Source organism: Urocampus carinirostris, chromosome 5 (genome assembly GCF_059441175.1).
Source record: "Urocampus carinirostris isolate Australia breed hairy pipefish chromosome 5, RoL_Ucar_1.0, whole genome shotgun sequence".
Lineage (NCBI taxonomy): Eukaryota > Metazoa > Chordata > Actinopteri > Syngnathiformes > Syngnathidae > Urocampus > Urocampus carinirostris.
Window position 1 is genome coordinate 43,243,091 of NC_142353.1, and position 18,924 is coordinate 43,262,014.

An 18,924-nucleotide genomic window follows, 5' to 3' on the forward strand; every position below is an offset into this window, starting at 1 on the left:
CATTTCCCGTAAAATAAAAGCTTGTGTGAGAAACGTCACGCATTTGGGTTCTCCTCCTGTTCCGGTTCTTGACAGCCCCGATCAATGATTTATGTCAACTGTTGGAATTTGAGTGGGATTTACGTTGTAATCTGAAATTTCCAGCAAATAGCAAATTTCAGTATCCAGACCTTTTGTAGTCTGTCCCCATGTTTCTCTTTTCTTATAACGTTTTTTTCTTCTTCTCTTTTAGAACCGTGACCACAACCGCCATTTCTTGATAACAGCACCCCCGTCGGGACAGTCTCTGAACGAAACAAAATCGGACTTGCTGGACACATGTCACAGGTATCGTTTCTTTGTGGAATTTCTTAGTAGAACCAAATTAAAATGTATATTAAAAGTGCTGCTATGTAGAATGAAACAGATGAAATAAAAGTTAAAAAAATGTCGAGTGGTTAAAAAAGAAAACTTTAATAGTTCGTAACTTTAGATCACGGGTGTCAAACGGGCGGCCCGCGGGCCAGATCGGGCCCGCTAAGGGATTGAATCCGGCCCGCGAGACAACACTCAGAGAAGCGCAAGAGAAAAACGAGCTGCAGGTTGAAATAGGTCAACTTGTCTCTGTGTGCCCTGTGATTGGCTGGCCACCGGTTCTGGGTGTCCCCTGCCCACTGCCCAAAGATAGCAGGGATGGGCTCCAGCACCCCCGCGACCCTACTGATGATAAGCGGTGCAGACAATGGATGGATGGATGGATGCTTTAATGTTAAAAATACATCACAGGTGTCAAACAGGCGGCCCGCGGGCCAGATCCGGCCCGCTAAGGGATTGAATCCGGCCCGCGAGACAACACTCAAAGAAGCGCAAGAGAAAAATGAGCTGCAGGTTGAAATATGTCAACTTGATGTTGCCAAAGCCAGGTGCCTCGAACAAAGATACTGTACTTGTATTTCTCTCTCTCTCTCTCTCTCTCTCTCTCTCTCTCTCTCTCTCTCTCTCTCTCTCTCTCTCTCTCTCTCTCTCTCTCTCTCTCTCTCTCTCTCTCTCTCTCTCTCTTTCTTTTCCACCCCTTTTCTCCCACTCTGTCTGTGTCTTTTTCACTCTCTGTGTCTCTCTTTTTCTCTTCCTTTGTTGCTTTTTGTCTCTTTCTCTCTCTTTTAACCTCTTTTGCTTTAACTTCCTTTTTTCCTTTTCTCTCTTTTCTCTTTCTCTCTTCATACCCTTTGTGCTTTCTTTTCTCTTTTCTCTCCTTCTGTCTTTCTATTTCTCTTTGGATTTCTTTCTTCCTCTCCCTTTCTTTTCCCCCTCTCTCACGACTTTTTATCTTTTGTTTCTCGTGCTCTCTCTCTCTCTCTCTTTGTTTTCCACCCCTTTTCTCCCCCTCTGTCTGTGTCTCTCTCACTCTCTGTGTCTCTCTTTTTCTCTTCCTTTGTTGTTTTTGTCTCTTTCTCTCTCTTTTAACCTTTTTTGCTTTAACTTCCTTTTTTTCTTTTCTCTCTTTTCTCTTTCTCTCTTCATACCCTTTGTGCTTTCTTTTCTCTTTTCTCTCCTTCTGTCTTTCTATTTCTCTTTGGATTTCTTTCTTCCTCTCCCTTTCTTTCCCCCCTCTCTCACGACTTTTTATCTTTTGTTTCTCGTGCTCTATCTCTCTCTTTCTTTTCCACCCCTTTTCTCCCCCTCTGTCTGTGTCTCTCTCACTCTCTGTGTCTCTCTTTTTCTCTTCCTTTGTTGCTTTTTGTCTTTTTCTCTCTCTTTTAACCTCTTTTGCTCTAACTTCCTTTTTTCCTTTTCTCTCTTTTCTCTTTCTCCCTACCCTTTGCGCTTTCTTTTCTCTTTTCTCTCCTTCTGTCTTTCTATTTCTCTTTGGATTTCTTTCTTCCGCTCCCTTTCTTTCCCCCTCTCTCACGACTTATTATCTCTTTTGTTTCTCACGCTCTCTCCCTCTCTCTCTTTTTCTTTCTTTGTCCCGCCCTGTCTCTTTTCCCCTCCCTCTTTCTCTTATTTCTTCATCTCTCTTTTTCTTTCTCTTGAATCTACTCGTCAGGCCCCCGACAGAATGTTTGTTCTATCGTGTGGCCCCCGAGTTGAAATGACTTTGACACCCCTGCTTTAGATGTTCATTTTACCTCAGAGAAAAACATTTCCTAGGTGCAGATTCAGTGACAGTCTAAGGACCCTGTAACTACAAAAATGGCACCAGACAACACAGTGCCATCCAGTGTTCAAATCTTACACACTGGGACTTTAAGCATTTGATCTAAAACCTAATGAACACATTGATGGAACACTGTGAAACGTTATACAGGGATCCCATAATAATATACTGTATTTGCATTTTTATATACTGCTTTAATGTTAGGGGCAGCACGGCGACACAGTGGTTAGCGCGCGTGCGGCACAGTTCTTAGGTCATGAGATCGAACCTCTTGTGTGGAGTTTGCATGTTCTCCCCAAGCGTGGGTTTCCTCCCACATTCCAAAAACATGCATGTCAGGTTAATTTGCCGGTCCAAATTGTCCGTAGAGTGAGTTGTCTGTCCCTGTGTGCCAGGCGATTGGCTGGCAACCAGTTCAGGGTGTCCCCCTGCCCACTGCCCGATGATTGCTGGGATGGGCTCCAGCACCCCCGCGACCCTACTGAGTATAAGCGGTGCAGCTAATGAGATGAGATGAGATAATAATTATTTTGTTATTTTTCTTTCTTTCTGTTTTTCAGGTCATGAAAAAAAAATTCTGTTCGTTGAAAAAATATATTTAAATTACAGTTATTCATATTGACATCCAAATATCACATTAATTAGGACACGATTTCTCAGAAAGAAACTCCCTTATCCACGTTCAGTGACTAGATAGAGAGAGATAGATAGATACTTTATTCATCCCCGTAGGGAAATTCACACTTCCAGCAGTCTACCCCATTGTTTATGACGTCACGCTAGTCCAAAAGTTCGACATCCCTGCGGCAGATGGAAATCTTTTCCTTGTGTCCAGGGATACACCACCTCGTGTTAGCAAGTCCGCTTCCTTTCCGATTCCCCCCGGTTTTCGTGTCTCTGTATAGCGGCGCTGAAGCCGGATTGCTCCGGGTAGCTCCGGGTGGCTACACGTTAGCGTCCGGAATGCTAAACGTGAGCCACGTTTCCGCAAAACACAGCAACTGCGCTCCCTGTGCGCTTCGATGTTTTCCACCAGCACTCGTGGTAGTGAGTTTGCATTTACCATGATTACGGATGGTACCGAAGACTTATAACGCCGCTAGCCGCTTAGCTAGCTCCGGCTTTCCATCCACGATAGGGCCGCCTCATCACGCCGGCACGAGAATTCTTCAGGGCAAGGAGTTGATTCCTTGAATAAACGCATTTTTGTGCGCTAAAACCCATGTCCATAGGATAGAAGTAATCCATAGTGTCGTTGTCAAAACGGGAAGAAAAACCCCGGAGATAGAAGCAGACAATAAAACAAAGAATCATAAAAAGTGAGAGATAACAGGGGAGCTGCTGCTGGAAAGGCAACACTATATTATCGTAATCAAAGATAAACAAAAGGCTTTGATAACAAAAGATTTATAACAATTTGCATGAACGTATTTAAATTGCTTAACCATTATTTTCAAAGATCTATTGATGCATATTCTTTATGTCTGTATTAAAGTAACAGTTAATACACGTATATCCAACAGCGCTGTTTTAGCCAAAAACATGCATGTCCAAATTGTCCCTAGGTGTGAATAAGCGAGTGAATTGTCAGTCTCTGTGTGCCCTGTGATTGGCTGGCCACCGGTTCAGGGTGTCCCCTGCCCACTGCCCGAAGATAGCTGGGATGGGCTCCAGCACCCCCGCGACCCTACTGATGATAAGCGGTGCAGACAATGGATGGATCGATGGATGCTTTAATGTTAAAAATACATCACAGGTGTCAAACAGGCGGCCCGCGGGCCAGATCCGGCCCGCTAAGGGATTGAATCCGGCCCGCGAGACAACACTCAAAGAAGCGCAAGAGAAAAATGAGCTGCAGGTTGAAATATGTCAACTAGATGTTGCCAAAGCCAGGTGCCTCGAACAAAGATACTGTACTTGTATTTCTCTCTCTCTCTCTCTCTCTCTCTCTCTCTCTCTCTCTCTCTCTCTCTCTCTCTCTCTCTCTCTCTCTCTCTTCTTTTCCACCCCTTTTCTCCCACCTCTTTTGCTTTAACTTCCTTTTTTCCTTTTCTCTCTTTTCTCTTTCTCTCTTCATACCCTTTGTGCTTTCTTTTCTCTTTTCTCTCCTTCTGTCTTTCTATTTCTCTTTGGATTTCTTTCTTCCTCTCCCTTTCTTTTCCCCCTCTCTCACGACTTTTTATCTTTTGTTTCTCGTGCTCTCTCTCTCTCTCTCTCTTTGTTTTCCACCCCTTTTCTCCCACTCTGTCTGTGTCTTTTTCACTCTCTGTGTCTCTCTTTTTCTCTTCCTTTGTTGCTTTTTGTCTCTTTCTCTCTCTTTTAACCTCTTTTGCTCTAACTTCCTTTTTTCCTTTTCTCTCTTTTCTCTTTCTCTTTTCATACCCTTCGTGCTTTCTTTTCTCTCATTCTGTCTTTCTATTTCTCTTTGGATTTCTTTCCTCCGCTCCCTTTCTTTTCCCCCTCTCTCACGACTTTTTATCTTTTGTTTCTCGTGCTCTCTCTCTCTCTTTCTTTTCCACCCCTTTTTCTCCCCCTCTGTCTGTGTCTCTCTCACTCTCTGTGTCTCTCTTTTTCTCTTCCTTTGTTGCTTTTTGTCTCTTTCTCTCTCTTTTAACCTCTTTTGCTCTAACTTCCTTTTTTCCTTTTCTCTCTTTTCTCTTTTTCTCTTCATACCCTTCGTGCTTTCTTTTCTCTTTTCTCTCCTTCTATCTTTCTATTTCACTTTGGATTTCTATCTTCCTCTCCCTTTCTTTTCCCCCTCTCTCACGACTTTTTATCTTTTGTTTCTCGTGCTCTCTCTCTCTCTTTCTTTTCCACCCCTTTTCTCCCCCTCTGTCTGTGTCTCTCTCACTCTCTGTGTCTCTCTTTTTCTCTTCCTTTGTTGCTTTTTGTCTCTTTCTCTCTCTTTTAACCTCTTTTGCTCTAACTTCCCTTTTTCGTTTCTCTCTTTTCTCTTTCTCTCTTCATACCCTTCGTGCTTCCTTTTCTCTTTTCTCTCCTTCTGTCTTTCTATTTCTCTTTGGATTTCTTTCTTCCGCTCCCTTTCTTTTCCCCCTCTCTCACGACTTTTTATCTTTTGTTTCTCGTGCTCTCTCTCTCTCTTTCTTTTCCACCCCTTTTTCTCCCCCTCTGTCTGTGTCTCTCTCACTCTCTGTGTCTCTCTTTTTCTCTTCCTTTGTTGCTTTTTGTCTCTTTCTCTCTCTTTTAACCTCTTTTGCTCTAACTTCCTTTTTTCCTTTTCTCTCTTTTCTCTTTTTCTCTTCATACCCTTCGTGCTTTCTTTTCTCTTTTCTCTCCTTCTGTCTTTCTATTTCACTTTGGATTTCTATCTTCCCTTCCCTTTCTTTTCCCCCTCTCTCACGACTTTTTATCTTTTGTTTCTCGTGCTCTCTCTCTCTCTTTCTTTTCCACCCCTTTTCTCCCCCTCTGTCTGTGTCTCTCTCACTCTCTGTGTCTCTCTTTTTCTCTTCCTTTGTTGCTTTTTGTCTCTTTCTCTCTCTTTTAACCTCTTTTGCTCTAACTTCCCTTTTTCGTTTCTCTCTTTTCTCTTTCTCTCTTCATACCCTCTGTGCTTTCTTTTTCTTTTCTTTTCTCTCCTTCTGTCTTTCTATTTCTCTTTGGATTTCTTTCTTCCTCTCCCTTTCTTTTCCCCCTCTCTCACGACTTTTTATCTCTTTTGTTTCTCACGCTCTCTCCCTCTCTCTCTCTCTTTCTTTCTTTGTCCCGTCCTCTCTCATTTCCCCTCCTTCTTTCTCTTATTTCTTTATCTCTTTTTCTTTCTCTTTAATCTACTAGTCCGGCCCCCGACAGAATTTTCGTTCTATGGTGTGGCCCCCGAGTTCAAATGAGTTTGACAACCCTGAAATACATCCTCGAGAACCTGCAAGACCTCAAATCATTAAATACAGCAAAACTTGTTAATTTCAGTGCTGTTTTCCCTTTTTCAGGTCGAGCAGGAGATATTACTTGTGCAAAGAAAGATGTCTGACCTCGAGTCAGTACTGCAGCAAAAAGACATGGAGTTGAAGGCCTCAGAGACACAAAGGACTATCTTAGAACAGGACCTGGCCACTTACGTGACAGAATGCAGCGTAAGTAGAAACATGGACGTAACCACTTGTGTTTGTATCCAAACAAATTACCGTATTTTCCGCACTATAAGGCGCACCTAAAAGCCTTTATTTTTTTCAAAAGCTGACCATGCGCCTTATAATACAGTGCGCCTTATATATGGATCAACATTAAGTTTTCCAACTAACTTGCAGCCGCCGACTAGATTTTCCCCCGAACGCCAAGTAGTACGCGGTGGATGCTGGGATTTATTTACCGGCGTTTCATTGGCTAACCAATGTGTCAATCATCAGTTGAATCGATCACTATTGGCTAAAGTTATTCGGAGGTCAAGAGGTGGATCCTTCTTATCATTTACAGACTGCCATTGGCTCAAACGGCAAACAAAGCCTGCAATTGGCCGAAAAAGATGAATGTGAATAGCAAGTCTGGTTGTCTACAGCATTCTTTTTTTGTCAATATTTGACTCTCCTGGATTTACTACACTCACGGATATAAGAGGACCATGGTTGCACATTATTACGACTTCGGTGAGCTACTCCGGCTATATATTTTCCCTGTATCTTGTTTCAGACTGAACTCGATGTTTCTGTGATAAGTGGTGCAGATAATGGATGGAATGGAGTGTCTATTTTTAAATTCCACTCAATTCCAAGTGTTTATTGTCACATGCACAGTAAAGTTGCGAGCGAAAAAGAAAATAGAAACTAATGAATGGTTGGCATTTCTTGAATCCCAAGACTTTAACCTTCCGAATGATGGAACGATGCATTTGAGTGACATCTTACGGACACCGCATTCGCACATGTTCTCGACACGTATTTGCGTCTTTGCAAGCTTTGGGAATGTTAAGGGGGTAATCAGTTGGACTGAATCATCTGACTCTTTTGTCGACGTTTCCATTATGGCGCCTTATAATCCGGTGCGTCTTATGTATGTCAAAAATAGGAACAAAAACTATTTTTTCGGGGTGCGCTCTATAACCCGGTGCGCCTTATAGTGCGGAAAATACTGTACAGTTTTTTGGGATTTGTGCAATGACTCGGCTTTCCTAATCCATCCATCGATCTTAATGACGGTCTTTCTTTCAGAGTCTGAAGCGCAGTTTGGAGCAAGCTCGGACCGAGGTGACGCAGGAGGATGATAAGGCCTTGCAGCTCCTGCACGACATCCGCGAGCAGAGTAATAAGCTTCAGGAAATCAAGGAACAGGTGATGTGATGTAGAGACCTCTCGTTTTGTCAATATTTACTCGTTGACCCTCGGGGGGTATCTGGTCTGAGTTGTTGTTAATTAGCTATGAAAATTCCGTTGCTGCAATTGGACCTTGAGAAGGCCTTACAACTGTGGCGGGACAGCAAACCACCAAGAATATATGAACTGAAAAATCTGAAGTGATTAAAACTGCATGAATCTCATCTCATCTCATCAGCTGCACCGCTTATCCTCAGTAGGGTCGCAGGGGGGCTGGAGCCCATCCCAGCCATCATCGGGCAGTGGGCAGGGGACACCCTGAACTGGTTGCCAGCCAATCGCAGGGCACACAGGGACAGACAACTCGCTCGCTCAGTCACACCTAGGGACAATTTGGACCGGCCAATTCACCTGAAATGCATGTTTTTGGAATGTGGGAGGACACCGGAGTGCCCGGAGGAAACCCACGCAAGCACGGGGAGAACATACAAACTCCACACAGGAAGTCCGGTAGCTGGATTTGAACCCATGACCTCAGAACTGTGCCGCACACGCGCTAACCACTGCTCCCCCGTGCTGCCCATATTTGTTTCCCATCTCATCTCATTAGCTGCACCGCTTATCCTCAGTAGGGTCGCGGGGGTGCTGGAGCCCATCCCAGCCATCATCGGGCAGTGGGCAGGGGACACCCTGAACTGGTTGCCAGCCAATCGCAGGGCACACAGGGACAGACAACTCACTCGCTCAGTCACACCTAGGGACAATTTGGACCGGCCAATTCTCCTGAAATGCATGTCTTTGGAATGTGGGAGGAAACCGGCGTGCTTGGAGGAAACCCACGCAAGCACGGGGAGAACATACAAACTCCGCACAGGATGTCTGGAACTGGATTTGAACCCACGACAGGTTCCCATGACATGAACTGTGCCGCACAAGCGCTAACCACTGCGCCGCCGTGCTGCCAACTGCATGAATATATCGACTAATATTTCAGCAAAATTATTTTGTATAATGTACAATATTTTTGTGAACTGAAAAATCTGAAGTGATAACTGCTTTGTATTACCAATTAAGTGTGATGATTAAAACTGAGTGAATATATAGTGTGGGGACCAAATGTGGGTAAACCCCGTGTGGCCGTTCATCAGATCTAAAAAGGAATTCAGGTAACGACAATATACATTTTCGTTCCGCTGCAGCGGGGGAGAATCGGAGAGAAACACAGGGGATGTGTTCTCGGCTCCACAATCGTCCTCCTGGTTCTTCCCCTCCACAGCTGGCTTTATTTAGTACAAGTATGGTGGACTTTAGACTGACACATCATTGGGTGGACATTAGACTGACACGTCATTGGGTGGACATTAGACTGACACATCATTGGGTGGACATGAGACTAAAACAGCAAAAGATATATAGACTGTGAATATTAGGGGAATGTTCAGAGAAATACACAAAATATATATATAGACTTCAGATATAGATTTATAGATTTATTCATATATTTTGTAGCCGATTTACAATTTCAACCTCGATAACACTCAATTTTGGGGGCCTGCAACCTCAGTGGAAATGTTTAAATCCAAACTTAAAACACACTTCTATTCTATAACATATGAATAACCTATATTTTATGTTGACAATATCTGTGTATCATTTGCCCTCATGTAGGTTTTAGATCAGGGGATGGTGTCATAATAGTCTGGGGTTTGCAATAATCTGTGGTTTGTGCAGCCCTTTGAGACACTTCGTGTCATGTCCTGCACGGTTGTCATGGCGCCCAGCTGGCGCCACCCCTGCATTTTCCTGATTACTCCTATGGGTACTTAAACGAGCCTTTTGGAAGTGCCCTTTGCCAGTTCGTTGTTTACCCTTGTTGAAAACCTGTTCATGCCTGTTTCTTGTTTTGCTTGTTGGACTTTGTTGCACTCCGGTGTAACATTCTGAGAGATTCCTGCAAGTTCTGTTTAATCCCGTTAAATGCTTAGTCTGTAGTTTTGCCTGCATTTGAACTTGCTTTGTTTTGTTTTTGGTCCGTTTGTGTGTTGGACCACTTTTCTTTCTCAATTAAAGTGACAGATCGTCTACGCCAGGGGTGTCAAACTCAATTTACCTCGGGGGCCACAGGATAGAACAAACATTCTCTCGGGGGCCGGACTAGTAGATTAGAGAAAAAGAAAGAGAGAAAGAAATAAGACAAAGCGAAGGAGAGAAAAAGAGGGTGGGACAAAGAAAGAGAGAAAGGGAGAGAGAGAGAAAAAGAGAAAAAAGAGAGAGAGAGAACGTGAAACGTGAGAAACAAGAGATAAAGACAAATAATGAGAGAGGGGGAAAGAAAGAGAAAGAAAAATATCCAAAGAGAAATAGAAAGAGAGGAGAGAAAAAAGGAGAGAAAGAGACAATGGGAGAAGGAGAGAATGGGAAAGCAAGAGAGAGAGAAAGAGAGACAAGAGAGAGAGAGAGAAAGAAGAATGGAAGAGAGAGCAAAATAAGGTAAAAAGACAAAGAGAGAGAGAAAGAGACAAAGAGAAACAAAGAAAGAGACAAAGAGAGACACAGAAAGCGAAAGAGAGAGACAGCGAGAGAGAGACAAAGGGAAGGGAAAAAAAGAGCGAGAGAGAGAGAGAAATACAAGTCCACCGTCTTTGTGAGAGGCACCTGGCTTTGGCAACATCAAGAGGACATATTTCAACCTACAGCTCGTTTTTCTCTTGCGCTTCACTGAGCGTTGTCTCGCGGGCCGGATTCAATCCCTTAGCGGGCCTGATCTGGCCCCCGGGCCGCATGTTTGACACCCCTGGTCTATGCAAATGAGTTCCTACTTCACGGTCCGTTTCGTGACACTTTGTGATTAAGGGCGTCCCAAATAAACATGACTTGACTTGACATTACCATAATATAATCAGTTAAACTTGAATCAACACTTTCAAAGTATACATTTTGAGAGTTTCAGTTAAAAATCCCAACTAACAACAGTAATGCTGTCAGGCGGGACGGAAGGAAAACTGAGATCACTTGCACTCGTTTCTTGGTTTTTATTGGAAGGAAGGAATGACAAGACGTGAATCTTCGATCCGTTGTTTGTCGGGTTGTCGAGACTTGACAGGCGGGTGAAGGCTTGGCGGGAATGGTCGTGGACAGGCGTAGTCGTCGTGCTGTTGGTCGGGGCTGGAGAAGAAGGGCGTCGTCGTGTTCGGAAGAGAGATCAGGAGTCAGGCGGGCAGGGCAGGTCGTAGGCAAATTCGGAAACGGGTCGGCAACGGAGATCAGGTAAAAAAACAGGAGGCGGGCAAAAAGTCGGAGGTACGGGCTTTCTGAGCAGATGGCAACAGATCGCATAGTACAATCGGACAAAGTGTTACCGGAAGCTGGGGATTTAAATGTACAGGGTGCGCCAATCAGCTGTCCTGGCTGTTGGCGCCAAATCCTGAACACAGGTGTTCCCGATCCGGGTGATTGTGACAAATGCAGAGGATTCAAACTACTTAGGAGATGAGTTCAAGGCACTGATTGGTTTTTGGAAAATTCAAATGGAATATTAATCCATGAACAATGTTCCCTGTAATTTTCCACGGGTTCACACAAAGTCGGTGAGCAATGCTTGAAACAACAGTGAGCAACGGCAATCCCAAGTGTGGCGACTAAGTCATTATCAAACGTCCAAAACTTGACATCACGCTACATTTTGCTGAGTTTGCAGCAATGCAATTTTTTTTTTCACTTTTGAATGAATTGACTCATGTACGATTGCAAAGGTTGTACAGCATACAAACGTCGTTTGTTTTTACAACAATTCTTTCACAAGATATCCATTTCTTTTTTTTTCCTGGTGTCTTTTGTCGCATAATACTAACATTTTTGGGGACTTATTTAATCGGTTGCACGATACAGAACTGTATTTAATTACATTTTTTAGTGGAAGTACAATGTTGGCAACAAGATTCACTTGATATCATTGGAAATTATTTGAATGCAACATGAACTTTTTCTTTTTCTGTTTTTTTTCTATTTTTTATTAAATTCATTTAAAAAAATCACACTGTGTTTATTTTTTCCTAGCTGTTCCTTTTTTTCTTTGTGTTCTCTACTTACTTCTTTTCCTTCGTTTCTTTCTTGCCTTTTTTTCTGGCTTTTTTCCTGAATTTTTTCTCTTCCTTTTGTTTCTTTTTTTCTCAGCTTTTCACTACTTTTTCATTTTCGTTTTTTTTCTTTTTTGTTTTATTCCCCCTTTCTTTTAGGTCTTTTTGTGCATAATTTTATATAATATTTAGTCATGTTGGGATGAAAGTAGCAAAAACAACCTGAAGAGCCGTTTAGGACCCGAAAGAGCCGCTTCCTTTTAGTGAGCCGAGCCGAAGAAGCCGGTTCTCGAAAAACTGACTTTACTCAACTTCGTTCTACTTCGACCTTGACTTCAAAATAGCGCATTTAGAACACAACATCAGTGGAACCCGTGTATTTTGACCTTCATGCACTGTAACTTTGACTTAATTCGCTTCTTAATTAGCAATTTCGAGCCCTGATTTTTGTGAGCTGGCTAGATTTTCTTGTGCGCTGAGAGTGTGCGCGCAGTTTAGAGGGAACATTGTCCATGAAACCTAATCGACTGCAGCACTAGTTCCAACGGGTTTTGCAAGTGATGTCACACACTGCATCAAGTATTTATGCTTGCTGCTCTCACTGTGCATATCATGAAAACATCAATGGATCCTGCATTTTTAACATTAAAAATCAAGTTTTTATAGTTGACGAATGAGGATGATTGAAAAAAAATCCCTCACAAGTTAGTCATTTTTGATCATCAAAAAAAGCATTTTTTTAAAAAAATCCAACTCTAGTGCTAGTTCCCAAGCACGGAATACATTGTGCAACGGTTGCTATGGCGATGAGATACCTAGGACTGTAGCGAGCTCTGATGCAGTGGGCAGGCTGCTCGTGATGAGATGCTGGGTCTTAGATCATACTCTTTCAGAAACATTAATTTCCACCACTTCTTCATCCCGCAATCAGACGAGACCTTCTCCGATTTGATTGAACAACTGCTTTTAAGCACTTTTATTATCCCAACCAGATGTTGAGTATCAAATTCTTTTCAAATGGACCCATGAGAATCTCATTGTAAGAATGTGGATACCGATAAACTGAAACAGGTCATTGACTTCATTTTATTCATGAATCTTAAAAGAAAAGAAATGTTCCCAAAATCAATATGATCTACTGTGTCCTGTTTATCAAATATTTATCTTATTTTAGTAAAAAAAAAATCATAACAGTTAAAAAAAACATCTGCTATATTTCATATCAATTACCAGTGATCCTTCTGAGGATTACCGTATTTTCCGCACTATAGGGCGCACCGGGTTATAGGGCGCACCCCCAAAAAATAGTTTTTGGTCCTATTTTTGACATAGATAAGACTCACCGGATTATAAGGCGCTACAATGGGAACGTGGACAAAACAGTCGGATGATTCAGTCCAACTGATTACCCCCTTAACATTCCCAAAGCTTGCAAAGAAGCAAATACGTGTCGTAGACACGTGCGGATGCGGTATCCGTACGATGTCACTTAAATGCGTCATTTCAAATATCATTCGGAAGGTTAAAGTCTTGGAATTCAAGAAATGCCAACCATTCCTTAGTTTCTATTTTCTTTTTCGCTCGCAACTTGACCGTGCATATGACAATAAACACTTGGAATTGAGTTGAATTCACTCAACTCATCACAGCAACATCAAGATCAGTCTAAAACAAGATACCGGGAAAATATAAAGCCGCATAACTCACCTAAGTTCTCATGTTCAATAATTATACGCAATCATGGTCTTCTTACAACCGTGAGTGAAGTAAATCCAGGAGAGTCAAATATTTACAAATACAGACTAATGAAACATGTTTCTTTATGGCGTAGTTTAGCAAGCTTGCTATTCAGTCATCTTTTTGGGCCAATTGCAGGGTTTGTTTTGGTCCTCTAGCGTATCCGAGGCTCCGAATAACTTCAGCCAATAGCGATCGATTTAACGGATGATTGACACATCTTTTTCGGCCAATTGCAGGGTTTGTTTTGCCCTCTAGCCAATCCGAGGCTCCGAATAACTTTAGCCAATAGCGCTCGATTCAAAATATGATTGACGCATTGGTTAGCCAATGAAACGCCGGTATATAAATCCCAGCATACACCGCGGACTACTCCACGTTCGGGGGAAAATCGTGTCGGCGGCTGTTGCGTAAGTTGCGAGACCTTGCGAATTTAATATTGAGCCATATATAAGGCGCACTGTATTATAAGGCGCATGGTCAGCTTTTGAAAAAAAATAAGACTTTTAGGTGCGCCATATAGTGCGGAAAATACGGTATTTTACTTTCAAGTATTACGGTTACTAGATTAAATGAAAAATAGTAAGTACATAGTACAATGTACTGAAAAATATACTGAACAAAATACAATATAGTTAAATAATAAAATGAATCAAGTGAGCCATTTTAGTGGATAGCGTATGGCGAATAATATTTCTCTATTGATGTATTATTTTTCTTAATTTAGAAAAAAAATAATAAATTAAAAGAAAAATTAGAAATATACCATATTGGATGCATTTGGCCGTTTTAATGGTTATTATTGAGTTGAAAACATGTATAGTGTTAGGGTGGATGAAATACTAAATACTTTCGTAATAGATTATTTTAATTAATTAAAATAATAGATTATTTTAATTTGAATAAATAAATATATATATATATATATATATATATATATATATATATATATATATATATATATATATATATATATATATATATATATATTAAATGAGCTGTTTTTTCCCGACATATTCATTTTCAATGGCCATTACATTCATAACAATTTCATATTTCCTAGGTCATTATGGCGACTAAAAACTCACTCACTTGCTTAAGTTTCATACTAAATTTAGTAATATAATTCAGATTATTCTGGTGGTGTGCAAGATATATCCGGAAGGAACCATTTGATGGTAAAATTCAAAGGCCACCCACCTTTAAACCCGGGCACCCAATTTCTCCCTGGGAAGGAAAAATAAGGCAGTGTTCATTTTACCTCTGAAAAATGATGGGTCAAAAATCTATGGGTCCCAACAGAGATCTATGGCTCCCCAAAATTTAGTGTACTCCATGCCCTTACAAACTGTCGTATTTTCCCTTACAAAATACAAAAAAAATATTTTATTCCAAACATGTTTATTTATGTAGTTTAACATGTTATATTGTACATGTGTTTCCTTATATCATATATATTGTTATTGAACATTTTGTTGTGAGACACTGAGTTGCTCGACATGAATTATTAAAAAAAGTTCAAAAATGAAGTCGCTTGGACGTTCACTGTAGAAGGAAAAAATACATGCATTCTCTATTTCTCTGGTACTTTTGGACCTGCATAAACTATAGCTATTACTTTTTTATTCAATTCATAAAGTTGTTTTAAAGGGCCATAGGCATAAAATCAAGCTGATTTGACCCGTATTTGTCTTGCTTTTCAGTTATATTCCACAATGGGACTTAATTTTAAAGTGTTCCTAAGTGTTATCTGAAATAAATCACTTTTCCACATAATATGCCCCAAAGAGAAGATCCTCAACATGGATTGTGATTTAAAGCCATAAATCTGACTAGTTTCTGTCACTGAGTCAACTTGCACTTCCAAATCTAGGTTCTGGGCAGTGTTCCCTCTAAGCTGCACGCGTGCGCAATTGCGCACTGGTCGCACATTCTCTGCGCTCAAGAAAATCTAGCCGGCGCACAAAAATCAGGGCTCCAAATTACTCATTAAGAAGCCACTTAAGTCAAAGTTACAGTGCATGAAGGTAGAAATACACGGGTTCCCCCGACGTTGTGTCCTAAATGCTGTATTTTGAAGTCGAGTTGAAGTAGAACGAAGTTGAGTAAAGTTAGTAGAGTTTGTCGAGAACCGGCTTCTTCGGTTCGGCTCACTCAAAGGAACCGGCTCTTTCGGGTCCTAAACGTCTCTTCGGGTTGTTTTTGCTTCTTTCATCCCAACATGACCAAATATGATGTAAAATTATGCACAACATGACTTAAAGGAGGGAATAGAACAAAAAAGAAAAAAATACCAAAACGAAAAAGGAGTGAAAAGCTGAAGAAACAAAAGGAAAAGAAAAAAGAAGGAAAAATTTAGAAAAAAATCCAGAAAAAAGAAAAGGAAAAAATGTAGGAAAAAAGTAAATAGAGAACAAAAAGAAAAAAGTAACAAAAAAGTAAAAAAAAAAACACGGAGAAAAGAAGAAAATTTTTGTGTTGCATTCAAATAATTTCCAATTATATCAAGTGATTTTTGTTGCCAACATTGTACTTCCACAAATTATTTTTATTAAGTACAGTTCTGTATCTTACAACCGACTACGGTAAATAAGCCCCCAAAAATGTTAATATTCTGCGACAAAATATATCAGGAAATAAAAAGAAATGGATATCTTGTGAAAGAATTGTAAGAATAAACGACGTTTGTAGGCCGTACAACCTTTGCAATAGTACACGAGTCAATTCATTCAAAAGAGAAAAATCATTTTGCATTGCCGGAAACTCAGCAAAATATAACTTGATGTTTTGGACATGTTTTATAATGACTCAGTTGCCACACTTGGGATTATGGTTGCTCACTGTTGTTTCAAGCGTTGCTCACCGACCTTGTGTGAACGCTCAGACCCGTAAGGAAAATTACAGGGAACATTGGTTCTGGGCGATGCTAATTTTCTCTTCAATCATAAAATTGTGAAAATATATAAAAAAAAAAAGGATTATTCTTTTGTGAATTTGTGAAGGAATGTGAGTGCTCCATTCCTCCGTGTACCCTTTTAAGACTGAAACTTCACACCAGCCAAAATTCAGCATTTCAACGTGAAAAGCATCAGTCTCCCACGCTTGTCATTTGACGGTACTGTTTTGCATTTCTCGCAGATGCCATTCAAGACTGGAACAACAAAATAGTAAACAGAGAGAATGGATCTGTGGTTTAAAAATAACCCATACTACTTAGCAAAACCATTACTTTCATTCTTGGCTGATTTTTGGACCTCTTTGTTACACAAACTTGTCATAATTACTGATGTGACTCAACTCTGCCCGCTCATTTGGCACCAACTGCCGCGTGTTCTGATTGGTTCCCTGTCAGTATTTGAACCCAGTCCTGTCAATCCCCTGTTGTCAGTCCGTCTGCGAATCTCCGTGTATACAAGGCAAGCCTTTTTCGACCCTGACTCCCGCCTGTGCCGTTTTGCTACCCGTTTTGATCCCGATCACGTCTGCTCTCCCGTCTTGGCTTACGACTCGTTTCCGACCCCGATCATGTCTGCTCTCCCGTTCTGCTTATGACTCGCTTCTGACCCCGACCACTTTTTTTGCTCTCTTTCCCGGTTACCGACCCGTTTTTCCCCGTCCCCGACACCGCCATCGCTCGCCACGGAAGATCCACTTCCGTGTTCGGATCACAAGCCGAGTACGAGAGTGAACACCGAATCGTGGGCGCAGCCCTTCCTCGTTCCTTCAATAAAACTTGTGGTAAACGTTACGCAAGTGTGTCCTGTTTCTGTTCTGGTCCTGACAAAACTACTAGTTATGATTAAACAACAATACTCTAATTCAGGGTTCGTCCACCTTTTTCATGACCAAATTCAAGCACTTTTCAAGGACTCTCAACAATGCTACGTCACACTTGTTTTGTCGGGACCAGAACGGAGACAGGACCCACTTGCGTTTCTCACAAGTTTTATTGGAAGAAAAAGAAAGGGCTGCGCCCACGATCCGGTGTTCGCTGGACGCTGGATTCAGGTCGCTCTGATACTCCGATTGTGCCCCGAACGTGGAAGTGGATTTTCCGCGGCGAACGATGGCGGTGTCGGGGACGGAAAAACGGGTCGGTAGCCGGGACAGGAGAGCAAAAACGTGCTCGGGTCGGAAGCCAAAATTGGAGAGAAGACGTAGTCGGGGACAAATAGGTCGAAAACCGGGACAGGAGAGCAGACGTGGTCAGGATTAAAAAACGGGTCGAAGCCGGGGACAGACGGGAGCAAAAAACAGGACAGGTGGGAGTCAGGGTCGAAAAAGGCTTGCCTAGTGTTAACTGAGGTTTGCAGACGGACTGACAAAAGGGGACAGACTGGACTGGGTACAAATACTGATCGGGAGCCAATCAGAACGCAAGGCAGTTGGCGCCAAAGGAGCGGGCACAGCTGAGGCACATCGGTAATCATAACATGTTTACAAACACAAAAAGGGTTTTGGGGTAAAAATCAAGTTCAATACGTAGGACAAGAAGGAAAGAATAAAAAGTAGGTAAATAAGCTGAATTTGAATTCTTTTTAATGATATTGATGGCTCCAAAGCAGAGTCCATTCAATCATCAGTAGAGACTGCTGATCTTTTGCTTTTTATTTTGCATGTACTAATTTTTATTGAGGGTCAAAGAGGTTGCCAGCCCCTGCCCTAGATCTTTTGGAGAGGACGTCGTTGGGTGTCGCCCCAAAATATACGCAGAGATGAAATATGGCAGAGAGGGAACTCTCTTTCCTCAGCATCATTCATCCACGTTCAAATTCGTCCAGGAGACGCTGGGGTTTTTATACTGTGTTCTCGTGATCACATGATGTTTTTCTCGGATTCCAAAGTGTTTTTTCTCGGAATCAACTCGCTTAGTCAGCAACTTGTGATTTCTTGTATCAACATTGTTTCATAACATCCTGCCAGATGTCTGTTGTCAGCTCGAAGCTGACTTACAGTCAATCCACAACAATTCTCCACTTGGGAGTTAATCTCCCACACAGATGAACAAAAACAACCAAAAAATAAAATAAAATAAAAATAATACAGAGTCAGCTGTGTTGGAAGCTCCACAACAGATCCTAACCCAATTCCAACACTTAACCTAAGAAACATGGCTACAATTTCAAACATTTACAAGCACTTCACCTAAAATTCATTTCAAACCTTGAAAACACGACATTTCAAGGCATTTTCAAGCACCCGCACAAACTCAGTCCAATTATATATTCCTGTATTAATATTTGTTTCCTTAAGTGTAGCGACATTAGCATTTTTACCATCGGCGGCTGCCAACTTCATTTTCCCGACTCCGTTTTGAGTCTCACAGTCAAGGGATGCTACTTTTTATTAGTGGTTGTGCCATGTAACCCGATCAGGCGGATGTTCTGTACTCATAATTAGAACAAGGCCGTGACCAATCACTTTTTGAAAGACATTTGAATTAAGTGGCTATGGCGCTCCATATTTACTGCGTACTTTCTGCCAAATTGCCCGGGAAAAACTTTTAATTTAAACATTTCATAAGCTCCAGTTTGAGCCTTCGTCGCATCATCACTTATGTATGTATCTGCTGGCATGAATGATGCAGCGCATCTAGCAAGGACTTTTCTTCCTATTTGGATTTAGGTCAAAAAACACTGAGAGAAAGCGTAACCCCGTTTTTCCATTGTATGTATTACATGATATTCGGGCATTGCTCTTTTTTCTTTAT

At 41.6% G+C, this 18,924-nt stretch overlaps 1 protein-coding gene across 4 annotated transcripts in view; it reads left to right on the plus strand.

Moving 5' to 3' along the window:
* The window catches only part of citb (citron rho-interacting serine/threonine kinase b), a 172,004-nt gene that overhangs the window by 14,632 nt on the left and 138,448 nt on the right, over positions 1 to 18,924 (plus strand). For all 4 annotated transcript variants that reach the window (XM_088336922.1, XM_088336918.1, XM_088336923.1 and 1 more), the window contains 3 exons: positions 233 to 327; positions 6,085 to 6,228; positions 7,300 to 7,419. In XM_088336922.1, coding sequence (XP_088193048.1) covers positions 319 to 327; positions 6,085 to 6,228; positions 7,300 to 7,419 — 273 coding nt within the window. In that variant the 5' untranslated portion in view covers positions 233 to 318. The remainder of the gene's footprint in view (positions 1 to 232; positions 328 to 6,084; positions 6,229 to 7,299; positions 7,420 to 18,924) is intronic.